Consider the following 19,381-nt stretch of genomic DNA (forward strand, 5'->3'; position numbering starts at 1 on the left):
CGAATTTAGATATTTTGAGTTTTCATATAAAAAATCGATTTTTTGTTCAGAAATATGAGTGATCACAGATCGAGTTGAATTTCTTGATTAAACGCTTATTGGCCAAATTATTAACGAATTTAGATATTTTGAGTTTTTATATAAAAAATCGATTTTTTGGTCAGAAATATGAGTGATCACAGATCGAGCTTCTTTTCTTGATTAAACGCTTATTGGCCAAGTTATTAACGAATTTAGATATTTTGAGTTTTTATATATAAAATCGATTTTTTGGTCAGAAATATGAGTGATCACAGATCGATCTCCTTTTATTGATTAAACGCTTATTGGCCAAGTTATTAGCGAATTTAGATATTTTGAGTTTTTATATAAAAAATCGAATTTTGTTAAGAAATATGAGTGATCGCAGATCGATCTCCTTTTATTGATTAAACGCTTATTGGCCAAATTATTAACGAATTTAGATATTTTGAGTTTTTATATAAAAAATCGAATTTTGTTAAGAAATATGAGTGATCACAGATCGATTTCCTTTTACTGATTAAACGCTTATTGGCCAAGTTATTAACGAATTTAGATATTTTGTGTTTTTATATAAAAAATCGATTTTTGGGTCAGAAATATGAGTGATCACAGATGGAGCTCTTTTTCTTGATTAAACGCTTATTGGCCAAGTTATTAGCGGATTTAGATATTTTGAGTTTTTATATAAAATATGGATTTTTGGACAGAAATATGAGTGATCGAGCTCCTCTTCTTGATTTAGATATTTTGAGTTTTTATATAAAAAATCGATTTATTGGTCAGAAATATGACTGATCACAGATCGAGCTGCTTTTCTCGAGTAAACGCTTATTGGCCAAGTTATTAGCGAATTTAGATATTTTGATTTTTTATATAAAAAATCGATTTTCGGTCACAGATAACTGCGAACATTTAAACAAAAAATTAGCGAAAAAAGTGGGCGTGATGCAATTACCCACGAACGACATTTGATTTTTATTTATATAGAAAGATAAGAAATAAGACCATGATTATTTTTAAGATTTAGTACATATATTTTGACATTTATTTCTCCAACTATTTAAAGTTCTTTCGAAAACATTTAAAACAATAATGAATCGCGATTTCTGCACAGAACACCAGCAAACTGGAAGTCAAACCAACAATCAAAATCGTCCAAACCAATATCAAATCATGTTGAGTCAAATCTTCATACGTCTTAATTGTACTCGAATCTCGGAGAGTGATTTTTTTCAACTTCAATAGATCATTGAAAGCATGTAACTGCCAGGCATAAAGCAGACCACTGGCATGCATTTTGTGCACAAGATTATCCATGGGGAATTATTCTCCAGAGGCATTGCAAATGGTATTAAACCTTTAATATCCATATCTGTAGAGGCACAAAATATTTTTTGAGCATAATTCTCTTGGAGCGTGGCAAATATGTTCCATAGGGCCGAAGTGACGGTGTAACCATAGGAGGTGTTGAATTTTCCACGATAATTATTAAACATGGTGGTGTTGTCGGTCAACTCAATGGTTCCCTTCATTTTCTCGTATATCACATAATCATCATCATCTACGTATTTCATATCCAATCTATCTACAAGGATTTTCTTACCACTATGACGTAGTTCCTCGAAAGTGGAAATTTTACCATAAAATGGCGGTCTGGTGATGAGAGTTTGTAAATGAGCTGAAATTAGAGTGCTCATGAAAAGACCCATTATAAATATCAATACATAAACCAAACGGAGGCTCAGTAAATTGGACTTTTTCAAGGTAAACGATTGTCCCAATACACCCGGTATAACTTTATCACTCATTAATAGATTCAGCCAAATCATTTGATTATAGAATAGTTTCTCTATAACTGTATGTAAGAGAGAAAATGTTATAGCAAATACTAAAACTATAGAAAATAAGTCAGGAGTTAGTAGCTTTTCATAGACTTGATTTATTTGCATTCTCTTGGCACAGGGCACCATAATTATCCATTTGCTCAATTCAAGCGGATAAGAGAGACGCATTAATTGCCGAGTGGTGTCTATGGGTGCCACACTCATGGGCATGTCCAATATTCCAAATTTAGTCATATTTTCCAGGACACTGAAATGCATGACTTCATTTATTTTCGGCTGGTAGAGTAGTTTATAAGACGCATTATGGATTTGAGTAAACAGTCTTACCAATTTGAAAGCAAAGCCACCGAAATGCAATTGACCGTTTGGATCTTTGTAAACAATGGAGCGTGGCACATTTTGATCGGGCAGAGTCATTAATGTTTTACCTTTCATATCTCGCCAATTTGTGCGAAAATACTCCTTTACGCCGGCAAATTGTTCAAGTTGAAAATGATACTTTGGATATGGCCTCAAATACAAATATTCCCTGGAAGGCTGCCCTGAAATGGATGAATTTAAGAAATGCAAAATAACATTAGTGATTTTAGATTTTTCACATTCCCGCAAAACATGACGTTGTAACTTCTCGTTGTTAAATGTATTTATAAAAATCATTAAGATTCTTATTTGTCGCATAAAGTCTAGGGTATTTACAACCGCCTGCCATAGTTCTGGTTGGAACTTATACTCCATTAATATCACAGCCATTATTTCACTATTAAATTCTCCCTTGTAGTAGAAATCCTCTTGGCTGGTCATTATAATTTTTGGCTGTTTTAGTGTATAGATCATTTGTAGTCTGCAATCTTGTGGTATGGTATTTTGAACAATTAATAATCCTTCATAGGAATGCTGCTGCTCTATTTCCAATAGTAGATCCTTGTAGAAGTTTAAATTTTTAGTTTCATCACTTGCTGTTAGAGTTTTAATCAAATGTCCGCTTGTAATTGTGGTGCAAAGAAATAAAATGAATGAACGATTTGAGTAGCACATTGTGAATGAAGAAATTTCTATTCTAACATTATAATTTGTAATTAAAACATTAATACTGCTTATTAACATTTAGAGCAATGTTAATTAGTGCAGATGTTTATGACACATTGGAATTATTATAATAATTAATCATATATTTAGAAATTTATAGCCAAGTATAATAAGAAAATTCTTTAGATCTATCAACAACAATTCCATTTAGTCAATATTTTAATTTGATTTCAAATTAAACTATTCTGAATCTCGTCACTAGGAGGTACACGATCTATAACTTTAGACCACCTAGACTGAATGGAATTAGTCTTGAGATCAGGGATAATGCAAAGTACATTGGTATCATCCTAGATAAAAGATTATCCAGGAATCTAAACATTCAGAACTCCTGTAAAAGGGCAATTGGCACTAACTGGGGTAATATGACGAGGTGTTAAGCCCAACTTGTTTTATGGAGTACTGGTGTGGTGGCACGCCTTGCAGAATGCTACTCACCGGACGGCCGTTGAACGAGTTCCACGGACTATAGCGATACTGATTGCAGGCGCTTTAAGATTTATCGCCTCTAAGGCACTTTTTTATTTGAAATTGGTTACCAGTTGATTTTATGGTGATGCAAATGGCTCTCAACTTTGCTGTGAGACTGAATGCTGGCTGTTCTTGGTCTGGTGAGGACCTAGAGTACTCTAAGATACTGAATTACGACATAGTAATGTCGATTACTCCATCACCTTCTTTCGATTGACATTTCCATATTATAATTCCCCTAATGATGTCATAAGGGTATATACTGACGGCTCTAAAAGATACAATAAGGTAAAAATCTGCTATCTTTTTCTCTACTCTTTCCCCAAAAAATACAGTTGTATCCGTACAGTTGTTTCATTGTAATGTATTGAAAAAAAAATAGTTTTTTGCTTCTACTGAACATTTTAAAATTTTGAGTTAACGCTCTTTAGAGGAACCAGTGCGAAATATAAAAGTCAGAAATCGGTTGAACAATTTTCGAGTTTTTGTCCCAGGTTTGGAAATTGTATTATGAACTTAACTCTATTTTCGTCTTTCCAATATTCGCCAAAGGATAAAGTTTGTCCATCAGTCTTTTGAAAAAAACACCCTATTGTATAGTTTTAGATTATTTATTTATTTCTCTTTGACAATATCATCATAAATCGATAAAATATTCTTTCAATAAAAAATAACATAACTGCCACCGCCATTATGACCACATACATTAGAAGAACCAACTCAAAATCTTGCACTTTTAGAGGTCGTCCACATGGTGTATTAATACTCGATTCAAGCAATGGCGGAATAGTTTGCTTAGTCAACTCATCGGGAAAGTTAATTGCCAGCCAACGATTTATCAAGCCATGGTCCCTGGCAAACATAATTAAATTATGCACAGGTACACGATAAATAGAATTCTCTGCCAGCGGAAAACTTAAAATGTTGGTGTGGAACATACAGGCGTCTTCGGAAAATATGAAAAGTTTATTTTTGAACAGATTTTGTTGGTAGCTAAATAGAGAATTCCAGTGTATGTTAGTGGAGGGATAAGCATATGTGGTATTTAAGGCATTTCTCATGTTATTATACTCCTCGTAGGAAGTGATGCGATGTAACAGTTTGAAATTTGTATTTGCCCCTTTAAAGTAGGACACTTCTCGATCGGATAATAAAGTGTAAATGTTATTTTCAGTGAGATCATCAATCGTTTTGAATTGTTGTTCCTTGAAGGGTTGAGTGAAAATGGTCTGTAGAAATGCATTGTATATAAGACTGAGATAGAGACCGGTAAGCGACAATAAGATGTAAATGAATTTCGTAAAGAATCCAGCCTTTAGCCACACTTTAAACGGTTGTCCTAAAATGCCTCTGAGCGCAACATCGTTGAGTATATAGTCGGCGAATTTGACATGATGATTTCTTTGTCCTGCTCCACGCTTTCTAAACATATTTAATCTTTTGAAATTGAGTAAGAGCGTGAATAAATATAAATTTGTTATGCTGATGGAGGACATTTCAAAGTTGACCAGATAAAAGAATACTTGCTTGAGTGGCATATTTTTAGCGCGTGGTATCATGAGACAAGCTTTGATAATTTCAAACGGATACGAGTAATAAAGCATCTGTCTCACATCTATTACCGGAGCCAAGGTTCCAGGCAAATCTATGGTATAGTTTCTGGTTAATCTCTCCAAATAACCATAAAATAGTATTTCTCCCTTTTTAATGGGAAACGGAAATTTCAATGTGGCATTTAAACGTTCTGCCAGCAGATGAATGAAGTGACCCACATAACCGGAGATTTTCACTTTACCATTCTTGGTTACAGTCAAAAAAGTACGCGGAATTATTTGATCGGGTAGCGTTAAGAAAATGTGACCCTTTAAATCCTTTACACGATTGGGATACAGTAAATCACCCACTTTATTGTGTTTCATTTCAAAAGTAAAATTCGGAAACGGTGTGTAAGCATACAGATGCTTCGTTGTAGGAAAATCTTTAAAAATTGCCAAAATATTTAAGGATTTCTGTTGCCAGCAATATTTGAAAAAATCTTCCAATTTTGCCAAATACTTGCTGCTTTCATTGTGATTCATATACAATAGCATTTTGGTATCTCGTATGCTTCTAAGGCTCCTAAAATAGGGTTCAAATTCGATTTTATAATCTGGCCTCAGTTTCTTTAGACAAACAATACACAAGAAATTTGCATTTAACGAGCCTTTGAGAAACCAGTATTTGCGTAGATTTTCTATAATTACAGTGGCATTAAAATGTTTCAAATACAAATCCAATTCACCACAATTGTTCACGGATTCTTCATATTTTATTAAAATGGTTTGTATGTCATAGCTTTGCTCAACTGTATGGATCAATTCAAATAATTTCGATTCGATTTCAAATTTATGGCTATTTAACATCAGTTCACTTTGTATAGGTTTGAAAATGATCAGATACAGCACAAACTGGAACCACATTACGGCTGTGTTCTGTTGCGGTTTTAATTTCCAATTAAACATTAAACGTTTCTAGTTTATTTACTTTAGATTAATAAAAAGTTTAGCTGTTATGCCCAGGAATTTATAGGTTATTTTTCCGGGACTTATCTCATGTTTAGCATCTAAATTTGTTTGTTAGTAAAAGGCATTTATTGTTTATTCAATAGATTTATGGTGTGAAGTTTTGGAAATTTTAGATATAATATTTTTGGTTTTTGTTAAACATTTGGTTTTATTGTTGCATATTTAATGACCTAAAGTAATTGTTTCCTTTTAAATAAATATAGATTTATTAATGTCATGGTGGTGACATAAAGTTGTCATAAAGTAACTAGTCACCACTAGCATGATTCGGAATAAATATGTTTCGATTATTAAGATTTTTTGGGGTTTTAATAAAACAATTTCAGCACATTATTGATTAATTCGTACGAAACACCAAGGCGTATTCATATTAGGTTTACTCGTCCCTACAACAAATATATCTATACAAAAACAACAGGCATTTTGTGTTTGTTAAAAACCCCAACTGTCAAAAAATTATGAAAGAATAGTTAAAAAACAAGTAAGCTTAATTCGGCTGTGCCGATTCTTATATACCCTTCACCAAATTATACTTCAAAATTAAAATTTTAAATATTTTTAAGGGTGAATTCCAAAATGTATGTATGCAATGCAACCTTAAAGACTCGAGCGATTCTTAACGCAACCATGTAAACTTTGATAATGTTTCATATCGCAAAATGTATGAAAAAGTAAAAACAGGCAGTATGATAAGTTTTTTTTTTTTAATTTTAACTATGCGTTTGTATGTTTTGTCTTGATAAAGATATGACTGCATTGCATACATACATTTTGGAATTCACCCAAAATTTATTTTTTTTTACAAAGTAGTTTTTTTAATTTTTTGGAAAAAAAAATTTTTCGAATTGTTTTTTTAAATTTTTTTTTTTTATAAATATAAAATTATATTTTTTTTATATTAAGCGAAAAAAAACTATTGGTGAAAAAAAAATTCGGGTTAAAAAATATTTTGTCCGATTTTGACCCATTGTAGGTCCAACGTATATACCGCGCTGCAAAGGTCTTTGAAATATCTATCATTAAATATCCATATTGTCTATATTAATGACTTAGTAATCCAGATATACATCAAAAATAGGTCAAAAATCGAGGTTGTCCTGGTTTTTTCCTTATATCTCAGCCGATTTTCTCGATCTTTTCTCGGAAGAATTCCGGAGATATTGATGTATGAATCGTGTAGTTATTTGGGGGCTTCGGAAAGTTGATTTCAGAAGGAAAGACGGACATGGCTTAATCGACTTCGCTATCTATAAGGATCTAGAATATATATACTTTTATATTACAAACGGAATGACAAACTTCACCCTTCTCACGAAGGTGAAGGGTGTAATAACAAATACTCGTGCTAGAATACACATAAAAAATGTGTATTTCGTAAAAATTTTTTACGCTTGTTTAAAATTTTTCAATATTTTTTACTTTTTAATATCTTTACACTTATTTTAATTTTGTCACTTTCCAATGTTATCAAACATAAACACACATTTTGACTGTTGGGGTAAAACTACACCTTTTTAAATAATCCTTGGGAAATATGAATATAAACCGAAAAATATCTATATAACTGTAAAATTTCATTAAAAAGGATTCATTAACAAAAATTGTATGGCATTTTAAAAATTTTAATTTTCAAAAAGTGAAAAAAAGACCTTGAGATTTTCTATTGAGAATCCCAAAATTCTCAAAAACTATAATGTTACCATTACCAATTTAATTCAAAAGACAAATATTTTTATAATTTTTCAATAAAATGTGTATATGCATTTGAATTTAAAAGTAATTTACATTAAAATGCTAAAATTAAGAGTAATCTACATACAAATGCTGCTAAAAGTCACGAATTTTAAGGCCATTTTTAAATAATTGCAGATTTAAAAGCAAATAAAGTGTGAAATTTAAATAATTGACTCAAACAAGATTTGGGACTAAATAGCTGTCAGTCAGTTGTGTTAAACAATAGAAATAAAAATTATCTAACAGTGGCAGATTTAAAAGGGATTGTAGGAAATATAGCATTTCAAGGAAATTTTTATGGATATCTAATGATAGATATTACAAAGTCCATTGCAACGATAGTAATTTGGACCTACAATGGGTCAAAATCGGGAAAAAAATTTTTAATCCGATTTTTTGTTTATCAAAAAAAATTTTTGGCACTTATAAATTTAAAAAATATTGTTTTTTAAAAAAAAACTACTTGGAAAAAAAAATGTTAAAAAATTTGAAGAAAAAAATTGGAAAAAAATGTTGTATACCTAAAAATATTTAAAATTTGTATTTCAAACAAAACTAAACGACGCACAGTGGTATGAGAATAAAAAAGAGGGAAATAAATCAGTAACTTCTAAACCCTTACGCCGATTTGAATGAAATTTCACATGAGCACTGTTATTTACATTCATAAAAATGTTATTATGTAGGCAACATACTTTTTTATGAATTTCTATGTTAGGTAAATTCTCAGCGAGTTGTTAAGTTTACCCTAATTTATTTGACACGTAAAAAACATAAGGTAGACATGTTATATATCAATGGATAGAGGATTTTGTCTACTTTTCAAAAATATATATAACTTTTGACAATTAAAAAATTCATGGAATACTTTTTTGAAAAATATGACAAAAATGCTTTTTATTGAATTTTGAATAGATACAAATTTTTCAAATTGAAATAAAATTTTTATTTATGAATATTTTTTTAATAAATTTCACTGTTATGTAGATTTTTCTATTTAAAATGGAAAAATAAAAACAAATTTTTAAATTTGTTATCAAGTATCCCGCAATTCCCATAAAAAATCTTGAAAAATCCCAAAAATGGGATTTTTTCTTTTTTTGGCTATAATATCCATAATAGGGGCGGGGTTATCGGAACCCTTTACAAAATAATTAAGAACTTATTGGGCCATCTAAAATAGGTTACTATATTTTGATATCGAGTATGCGATTTGAGAATTTTTGCCCTAAAGTTGAATTTTACAAAAAAATAGGCATTTTTTGAATGAACCTGATCCCGTCGGTTTCGAAAATTATAAATGTTTTTTTCATGTAAAATATTTGGCGTAAAGTTAGCTTTTCAAAAAGTACAAATATATTATACATTCTCTTAGAAAATTTTTAGATAACTTAAAAAGAATAAAAGTACTTTTTTCCCAAAAAATCGCCTTTTTAATTTTTTTATATTCAAATGCATGTAACTTTGGACTCAGTCATGATTTTTAAACACTTCTTTCTTTATTTGATATATAGATCTATTCTTAATCCTACAAAAATCGGAGAATATTTGGAACCGCGGTCATCAAAAAACTGGTGTAGGGTGGGTAAAAAGGTTGAAAATTAAATTTTCAAATGCGAATATCTGCTAAGCTATAAGATATAATTGATAGCTACGACGAGGAGATTCTGTATGTGTAATTTTTTTTAAATCGGAACACAAACGAAGAAATAGGATCATTTTAAAAACTGAACATACCCGAGGTGTCCTACTTTGGGAACCCCTGGTCCCGCTCCTGGTGGGGTCATGAGGTCCAAATTCAAAACTTAAACTCGACTACACTTCCTCTTTGCGCATGTGAAATTTCATTCAAATCGGCGTAAGGGTTTAGAAGTTACAGATTTATTTCCCTCTTTTTTTATTCTCATACCACTGTGCGACGCAGCTTATTCTAATTTTTGACAGAAACTGACAGATGCCTGTTAACCGTAGCAGTGTTACACTTTCAGTTAAGAGGAGGGAAATTCAAAAAGTCACAGATATACTGCCCCGCCCTAGTACATCAATTAAGGACATGCATTTCGATATATCCTTCTTCAATGGACCCTAATCATAGGGTCTTCTTTCCGATAAAAATGTTTTTTTGACTAATAGATTAGAGTATAAAACTTTCATGGATTGATATTTAATACTCATATTTAAGGAAAATCTGAGCCATTGCACGATTAAAATCGAAATTCTGGAAAACTTTCAATATGTTATGGAAATGCAAAATATCTATACCAAATATTATATAATTCAGAAGAGCAAATGTTCGTTCCCTACTTAAACCTTTTATAAATTTAAAAATTGCTTATGAATATGGGGGTAAGGTTATATGAAATTAAACACAGCTGATTATAAAATCGAAGATTTAGTGAAAAATTGTCTTCGGAATGACGATTTCAACAGGCAGACTACCATTGAACCATTTTAATGGAATTATTTGGACTGGTTTTATTTCCTTATTTATAAAAGTAAATTTTCCAAATAAAATTTCACTGAAATCCTACAGTAATTAAGCAAAAATTCACATTATTTGCATCTTTGGGAAAATAAAAACTCTGGCTAAGAGATGTCCACATTTTAACTCTTTCACTGTATACTGTAAAATTTCAAGTTCATTTGCCCATTTGAAAAATTGAATGAACATAATTTGTTCGAAATTGCAACGTTTATTGGCGTTGAAAAAAAGGTTACTGCCAATTATCCACCAAACAACTGTTGCGATAAACTTTATTAGGTTTTTCTGTTATTTTATTATGTTGTTTTTTTTTTTGAGTTTTATAAATAAAACGAGGTCTTGTTAAGAATTCATTTAATTAAACATAATTATATGTATTTATATTTATATAAAATACTTATTTAATAGATTAACACTTTAACAATTGCTTTGGCATTTAACAAAACATAACAAAATAACTCAAATATTTTATAAATACAATATAGACAGAGAGACAGACGTACGGGCGGACAGACCATCATCATAAATCCTCATAAAATAAATAAATAAATGCCACAAATCATTTCAAACGTTTAACTATCTACCTTTTTTACAGTTTAGTTTTAGTTTGAAAGTGCCTGAATGAATAATGATTATACAAATATGTATGTATGTGCGTATTGTAAAGTAAATGGATGAGCACGTGAAAAGATAATTGCAGACCACATTCATAAATATACAAAAGGTGAATAGAAACCAACAGGTTACATCATTTTGACTAAACAAATGACTGCAATTATAGGCATTTTTTATAATTTACCACCTCTCAATCGCTACCAAAACGTTACTCATTTTATAACTTCTTTGACCAACAAAAATCGTCTATATATGAATGTTGTTACGAAACCTTTGTATTTAGTTCACTTAAATCTTCTTTAAATCGAACAAGGCTAAACAAATAAAATAAAATACATAGAAGAAACAAACAAAATTCAAATAAATTCATAATAGAAAAAACCAAATCTCAAAAATCTAAAACCACAAGTAATAAACGATAGGAAGGCACTCAGTAAGTGAGTCAGTCAAGCAGACAAAAAGATGATAAATTGGAGCATATTTTTAATGTCTATTATGGGTTTTAATTATAATCAAATACCAAAACAATTAATAGACATCCTTGACGAAATGTTTCAACGCCATCACTATGAAACATTAATAATAATTGCCGATGACGAACCCCAGCTCGGATTATTTCAAACTACAACACAGTTCAATTACAGCAACAACTACAAAACAACAGCAACAACAACGGATGTAATACCAAAATTGATTTTAACCCAAGACTCTTTACACGGATTTGAAAGTACTTGCAATTTGAATTCAAAATTTTTAATTGTACTCAGCATACCAGCACATACCGATGATACCAGCACTGGAAAAAGTAATAAAATTTTAGAAAAATTTCTCAAAATTCATCCAAAAACATTAAATATGAAAATTGTGGTATTGATGAAATCATTGCAACCTCCCAGTAAGAGAGATTTAAAAGATTATTTTCTATATTTTAAAAAGCTACAACTATATGATGTGCTGGTAATACCCATTAAAACTAATGAACTTGATATTTTTTATACTTATACAGTATTGCCCAGATTAGAAATCCTAACAAGACAATTCAATACTTTGGATTCCTCAGAGTATTTTGTAGCACAAATAGGCAATTTACAACAACATCCTTTGCTCACGTACCCCGATCAATTGCAGCCACGTACTCTCTTGCATTACGATAAAAAGGGCCAAATAAAAATGTTGGGCTACATTGGACGTCTCATTTCAACATATGCCCAGAAAATAAATGCCTCTATAAAATTTCCATTTCCATTAAAGATTAACAATCCCCTGTTCTTTACCGACGTCTTGCAAATGACTTTAAATGGTTCCCTGGATATACCGGCCAGCATAGCTTGCCCCAATGAAGTAGAAGCCATGAAATATTTCAGCCGTTTTATAGAGGTGGGTAAATGGTTTCCCATGTTGCCCGTAGCTGACTATATGATTCCCATGGATATTTATTATAAATTATTGTTACAAGACTTTGGTTCTCTGTTTATCATTATGTTAATAATTTATTCCCTTTTTCTACTTCTAATAGAATTGCTACGCAATCTTACTGAATCATTTACCTCAATACTTCACAAGTCCCTAATAAATCAGCAAGTATTTTTGGGTCTGTTAGGGTCTTCATTTAAAATGCGCCATAGCTGTAAATATTATAAATCCTACAAGTTTCTGTTAATACTTATACAATTTACTGGTTTTATGATGACCATTTTCAGCAACACTTATTTAACCTCCAACATTACCACGCCCCCCAAATATCCGGAAATCAATTCTCTGGACCATTTGCAGAAACACAATTTAAAAATTCTTATGCTGCAGCATGGTCTCAATTTGCTTGACTTGTATGTTGGCGATGAATTAAAAAACAAATATATATCATCCATTTATGTGATACGAAATGTATCCGAATTTATTGAGTTGCGCAATAATTTCAATAAATCAGCAGCTTATGCCGTCTCCAGCAGCCTATGGTCCATTTATGAGAAACAACAAATGTATTTCTCTGAAAAAATCGTTCGCTACTCCAAACACCTGTACTTTAGTAATCTAATGATTTATGCCTTGCCTTTGCCAGCAAATTCCATTTTTGAAAGATCTTTAAATAAGTTTATTGGCGAATTACTATCGGCTGGAATATTACAGCACTGGTATAAGTCTTCATTCTACGATATGATTGAAACGGGTCATATGTCGTTTAGGGACATGAGTAATGCTCGCGAATACAACAAGGTCCAGTTCGGGGACTTTAAAATTCTTTGGTTAGTCTGCGCTAGTGGCCTGATGGCAAGTTGTTTAGTATTTATTATAGAATTAATTGTTTATAAACTAAAGTTAAATACTCATAAATAAAGATTATCAATTTGTGGAAAATCAAAGTGTTTTATTAAAAATTTATAGAAAACTAGCATGAATTGGTAAAACAAAATAAGCTCTTTAATAAATTTGACAATATCTCAGTTCCTTTTACTAAAGCACGAGTTCAAGTATTACTATTAAAATGCGTTCATTATAATAATACCAAAAAGGATATCTTTTGTCGGTTTTCAACGGGTTCCTAATTCATTAATTTTAAAATTTCAAAAAGTACCATTTGAAGAAAAAAATGTACAACTAAGTCCTACTTTGTGGATTCTATCCTATTCAGAATCACATGTATCACTCACTCATGACCTTATATGTTTAATTGCATGTTACTAACTACATCCATTATTATGGTAATTAAAAAAGTACCATTTAGTTCTCCATTTGTGAATTCAAAAGAAAAGTACCAAATTTTACCCTATACATACACTTTTGTTCTCGAGATCCAAATAACACCATCTTTTTGGATGACTAATCGATTGGTTCGATTAGAGTTTTAAATTTTGTTAAAAATGGCATAGTAATTTTTTTAACGGCAGTTTACAAAATCCATTTTAAAATTTTTAAAAAATTTATTAAACAAATTTCAGAATTACTACGTTAACCCTTAAATCGTGAAGGTCAAAGGTAAAATTTTGCAATATTTGGAATTTCTAAATGAATGATAACGAAATATTATATAGTTTTGTGTTGATTTTAATGAAAGTTGCGAAAAATATTTCTTAAGGTCTTAGATTTACAATAACAGTGCAAAAATTTAAATTAACCCTTAAGAGGACTTTGGGTCAAAATGACCCACCCTCAACTTTTAAAGTCACGAAAACACAGTCAAATTGAGGGTAATTTTGACCCCTAGTACTCTTTGATGTACATTGTACATCAAAATATCCGCTACAGACCCGCCTCGGTTGCTATTTAAAATCGAGAAAATCGTCCACAAATGGCGGGGACAACCTCGATATTTCAAAGACCTATGCAACGGCGTATATAAGTCCATAGTAATTCGGACCTACCAAGGGTCAAAATCAGGAAAAATATTTTTCAAACCGAATTTTTTTTTCACAACAAACATTTTTTTCACTAATAAATTGTAAAAAAAATTTAAAATAAAAATTAAAAAAAAAATTTTGCCACTAATAAATTAGAAAAAAACGAAATTTTAAAAATACTCTTTTGTTTAGTTTTGTTCTCCTGGAAATATTCACACTTTTTGATTTTATTATTCCAAAGCACTTTACATGATAAACAGAATTATTTATATTCGATCATAAAAATTCTAGAGAAACAGAGATGTCAGCCCAATCGGTCCATGGATAGATTAGATATGTTTACATATTCTAAAACCCACAGCAAATATTAGCAAACAAAATTCTGGGTTTTTACATAAAAAAATATATTTTTAAAGGTTTATGAATAAATTCTCTTAAATCTTCTACATAGATGTTTCAATTTACATTTAAAGATTAGTTTTTCAATGAAAAATACAAAAATCGCCAACGTCAATACACTAGTGTACATTATGAAAACCAACTCCAAATCATCCATACTGAGGGGTCGCTCACGTTTACTCGCCACACTAAAATCAATTAAGGTACTATTGCCGGCAGCCAGCATGTCCAAAAAGTTTGTTTGAAGCCAATGATGCGCCAGACCATGCTCTCTAGCCAATAAAATCAGTTCGTGTATGGGTTCGCGATATATGGTGTTTTGAGCTTGAGGAAAACTTAAAAAGTTCGTTCGCAGGAAACAGGCCTCATTGGAAAACATAAAGATTTTATTTTTGAAGAGATTTTGCTGCTGGTTGAAGAGTGTGTCCCATTGCATATCGGTGGTGGGATAGGCGTAAGAGGTGTTTAGATGACTTCTCATATAATTATATTCCTTGTAGGTGGCTGTCTTACGTAGCAGATTAAATGACATACCTCTTTTCTCATAATGTAAAACTTCCGTGTCCGATAGTAAAGTATATACTTGATTTTGACGCAGATCATTAAACGTTTTCAATTGTTTCTCTTTAAGTGGGCGAGTCAAAAGCGTTTGTAGTAATGCACCGTACATAACACTGAGATATAATCCAGTAACCGATAGTAAGACATAGATATATTTGGTTAGAAATCCCGCTTTAATCCATATTTTGAAAGGTTGCCCCAAAATACCTCTTAGGGCAATATCATTGAGAAAAAAGTCTGAACATTTCATTATGTAGTTTGATTGTCGTCCAAAAAAATTCAGCCTTTTAAGATTTATTACCAGCGTGAATAGATACAAATTTAAAACACTAATAATGCAGGCCTTCACACCCATCATGTAAAAAAACATTTCCTTGAATGCCATAGTTTTGGCCAGCGGTATCATTAGGCAAACATTAGTAATTTGAAAAGGATATGAGTAGTAAAGCATCTGTCTGGGATCTAAAACTGGAGCGATGGTGGCTGCAAAATCGATAGTGTAATTTCTGGCTAAAGTCTCCAAATAACCATAAAACAGCAAATCTCCCTTTTTAATAGGATACGGAAATTTCAATGTAGCATTTAAACGCTCAGCCAGCAGATGTATAAAGTGACCCACATATCCGGAAATCTTGATTTTACCATTTTTATTTTTAGTCAAATAAGTTCGGGGTTCAACCTGATCGGGCAGTGTTAGCAACTTGTAACCCATTATATTCTTTAAGCGATTGGGGAAGATCACACTTTTGTTTTCAATTATTCTCAATTCCATTTTGAATTTTGGAAAGGGCCTGTAGGCATAAAAATACTTTGTTCGGTAAAAGTCTTTGAAAATGGCTATAACATTTAAAGACTTCTTATGCCAACAATACTTAAAAAAATCCTCCAATTTGGTCAAATAATTGCCACTGCCATTATGATTTATATAGAATATCATTTTTGTATCTCTTATGTGTTTTAGACTGTGGAAATAGGATTTCAATTCGATTTTGTAGTCGTTGGTTAAACTCTTCAAACAAACCAAATTTAAAATGTTGTTATTTAAAGATCCCTTCAGATACCATGATTTATGTAGATTTTCTATTAGCATTGTTGAATTCAGATGCTTCATATAGAAGTCCATTTCACCACAACTATCAAGTGTATCGTCGTATTTCACTAAAACTGTTTGAAATGTATGCTGCATTCTAACAGTTTGAATCAGCTCAATGATTTTGGCTTCCGTTTCAACATTATTAATTTGTAAGATTGATTCATTTCGTACGTACTCTAAGAATATGAAACTTAATAAGAAACGCAACCACATTCCCTCAGTAATCGTACTTTGTCAGTTCTCTAGCCTGTAACTAATTTAAGTTGTTTGAGGCGAAAGTATTTATAGGTGTTTAGTTTGGTAAGTTAAATATCTAAAGTATTCTTTATACATAAATTCCATGTTAAATGGGCTGGTACTAAGGACAATGGCTAGTAAGTTTTAGAATAAGTCTTTAGAAATAATAAGAATTTCTTTATTATGATTTTTTTGTTTTTGAACGATGTTATCTTATTACCTACTTACTGCTAACTTTTATTTAAATGTACAAAAAACAATTGATTTTATCATGTGGTTTTGTAATTTATAAATTGTTCATTAGTTGAATGCCTGTTGCATAGATGACAACTAGATGGGTAACTGAGAGACAAAACCAGCAGTTAAGCAAGTGTCGATGTATCCCGTATAGACAGTAATTGTCAATAATGTCTGATTCCAATTTATATATTTTGGTTCATTTGATACGTATCTGATCTTGTAGTGCAGAGAGAAGTCAATTGGTTACTTTATACATTCCAGGTAATCTATCGTGAAGTCAATTGTCTCTTTAGTGTCTCTAAATAATCTAGAGTGTAGTCACTTTAAACGTTTATTTTGCACACTTTAGATAGTAGTTATATTACCCATCAGAAGTAATCTATTGGAGAGTTGTCGGAGCAAGGTTAGTTTACAAGCAATCAGTTATTGGACTGTCTATGAGATGTCTTATTAACTGACAATTTGAGGTCAGTTAGCACCTTTCTGGCTGATCAAGTAACCAGTAACTGAAGCTATGTAACCGGTATGTGAATCCAATGCCTTGACTACTTTGGACTAGCTATTAGACATTCTCAATCCAAAGTATCAAGTAGCTAGTTATGTAACTAGTTGTCACCCTAAATGATAGGTAAAATCATTAGTTCGGGACAGTCTTCTACAACTGCTGGGAAGTAGTTTTGATTCAGTTTTTCCATTGAAATATCTCTCTCCTTTCGTTCTATGTATTTTTTCTATGACCTTTATTTACACAGTGCACAGTGGACAGTGGAGCTGGTCGAAGAACAAATATTAATAAATCTTATATATAAATAGGCCACACCTTTTTTGTGGTACACTTTTAAGTATGTCAACCAATATTGATGAAACATATATGGTTTAAAACGTTTCTTTCTCTAGATATGCACAATATAAAAAAATTTAAAAATTCTTTCCATAAAAGTGGTAAAAACCGTTTTAAAAGTGGTCGAATTTTGGCCACTAGGCTATCATAGTATTAATAAATATGTAACTTCAAAACAGCTGGTAGAGCTCTTTGAAACTTGAAACATTTAAAGAAAAGGTTTTGGATTTTTACAATTTTCTTTGTATAAGTTTTAAAAACAGTAAGCCAAGTTTAACCTCTTAAAATTAAGTTTCTCTAAATAAATCTGAAAGTTTTCTAAAAAAAATTAAATATTTTTTAATATTTGCTGATAAAATATGACTTAAGAATAAGAGAAATTTTTAAAATTAGCAGAGTTAATAGGTCTGTTCATTTACTTTCCCAGTAAATATTTACAACGACAGAATAAAATCAAAATTTACAAAATTACTCTCTTAAATTCTCAAAAATTTGTAAAAAGTAAATGAACGCTTTTCCAATAACAATTGTTTTATACGCACAATTTCCTTATTTTATTCCTTTTAAAATGTATAAATACTCACATATTCTTCAATTTTATTGAAAATTCTTTTTTTTTTGACATTTTTTAAAAAAAAAATTTTCCAAAATAATTTTTAATTTTTTTTAAAAAAGTTTTTTTTAATTTAAAAAAAAAATTTTGAAAAAATAATTTATGACAAAAAAATTTTTTGGATGAAAAAAAATCGGGTTGAAAAATATTTTTCCCGATTTTGACCCATTGTAGGTCCAACTTACTATATCCTTATATACATCGTTGCAATGGACTTTGAAATATCTATCATTAGATATCCATATTGTCCTTATATCTCAATTATAATATTTCTGGGCCGATTTTGTCGATTTTAAATAGCAACCGAAACGGAAGAATTCCCGATATATTGATGTATGAATCTCATATATGTAAGTTATTTGGGGGCTATGGAAAATTGATTTCAACATACAGACGGACATGGCTATATCGACTTTGTTGTCTATAACGATCCAGAATATATACATATACTTTGTGGGGTCGCAAATGAAAAATGTAGAAATTACAAACGGAATGACAAATACCCTTGCCACTCATGGCGAAGGAAATAAATATCAGAGAAGTATGATCAATAAAATCCGTTGATATTTTCGAAAGATGCGGAGCGTAAATATTTTTCACACACTATAGCTCCGTCTGTTTTTAAAACTTATACCTCCAAACACCATATTTTGAAACTCAAATTTTTTTAAAATATCTGACCATTAGTTTTTAATTTCCAAATTTATTATCATTTATTTTGCGATCGACTCCACTGTGCAGTGTTTAATTGTCATGAATGACCGGAATATACTATTTTCGTGAGTCGGTCTAATACATTCCACACCGTAATTTCAAAAGTTCAAGTACTAAATATATAAATATTGTGATGAAAGGAATAACAAAAAACTTTAATACAGCTTACAAAAGGATTGCAGCCATAACATGTTAATACTATTAAATTTATAATAATTTAGAAAAATCACAAATGACCACAAAACACTTAAACAAATTAAGTAATTAAATTGTTGCAACAAAAAAAAATACCACTAAAACTGTCATTATCGCATGTTTTGTAAACCACAAACACTCTTAATCAAAATTCAATTATAATATTAAAAAATCACAAAATATTCTTCATTCATAATGTTCAACTCGAATAGTTTAATTATTCTACTTGTTTGTACAAGTCAAATAAACGGAAACTTATTGCGATATTATAATTATGTTGAAAAAATACAAGAACATTTAAATTTTTACCAAACAATTTTGCATGAAATCAAA

The 19,381-nt window shown here is 30.7% G+C and overlaps 2 protein-coding genes across 2 annotated transcripts; one reads left to right on the forward strand and one right to left on the reverse strand.

Annotated features, from left to right (window-relative positions):
- The first annotated feature begins 11,369 nt into the window (after positions 1-11,369).
- LOC135961533 (uncharacterized) lies at positions 11,370-13,154 on the forward strand. Its single transcript, XM_065513035.1, has one exon. It carries the CDS (start codon positions 11,370-11,372, stop codon positions 13,152-13,154), a length of 1,785 nt encoding a protein of 594 aa, XP_065369107.1.
- A 1,419-nt stretch (positions 13,155-14,573) lies between these two features.
- On the reverse strand, positions 14,574-16,301 carry LOC135961534 (uncharacterized). Its single transcript, XM_065513036.1, has one exon. It carries the CDS (start codon positions 16,299-16,301, stop codon positions 14,574-14,576), a length of 1,728 nt encoding a protein of 575 aa, XP_065369108.1.
- Between the last annotated feature and the right edge of the window lie 3,080 nt (positions 16,302-19,381).

Source organism: Calliphora vicina, chromosome 5 (genome assembly GCF_958450345.1).
Source record: "Calliphora vicina chromosome 5, idCalVici1.1, whole genome shotgun sequence".
NCBI lineage: Eukaryota > Metazoa > Arthropoda > Insecta > Diptera > Calliphoridae > Calliphora > Calliphora vicina.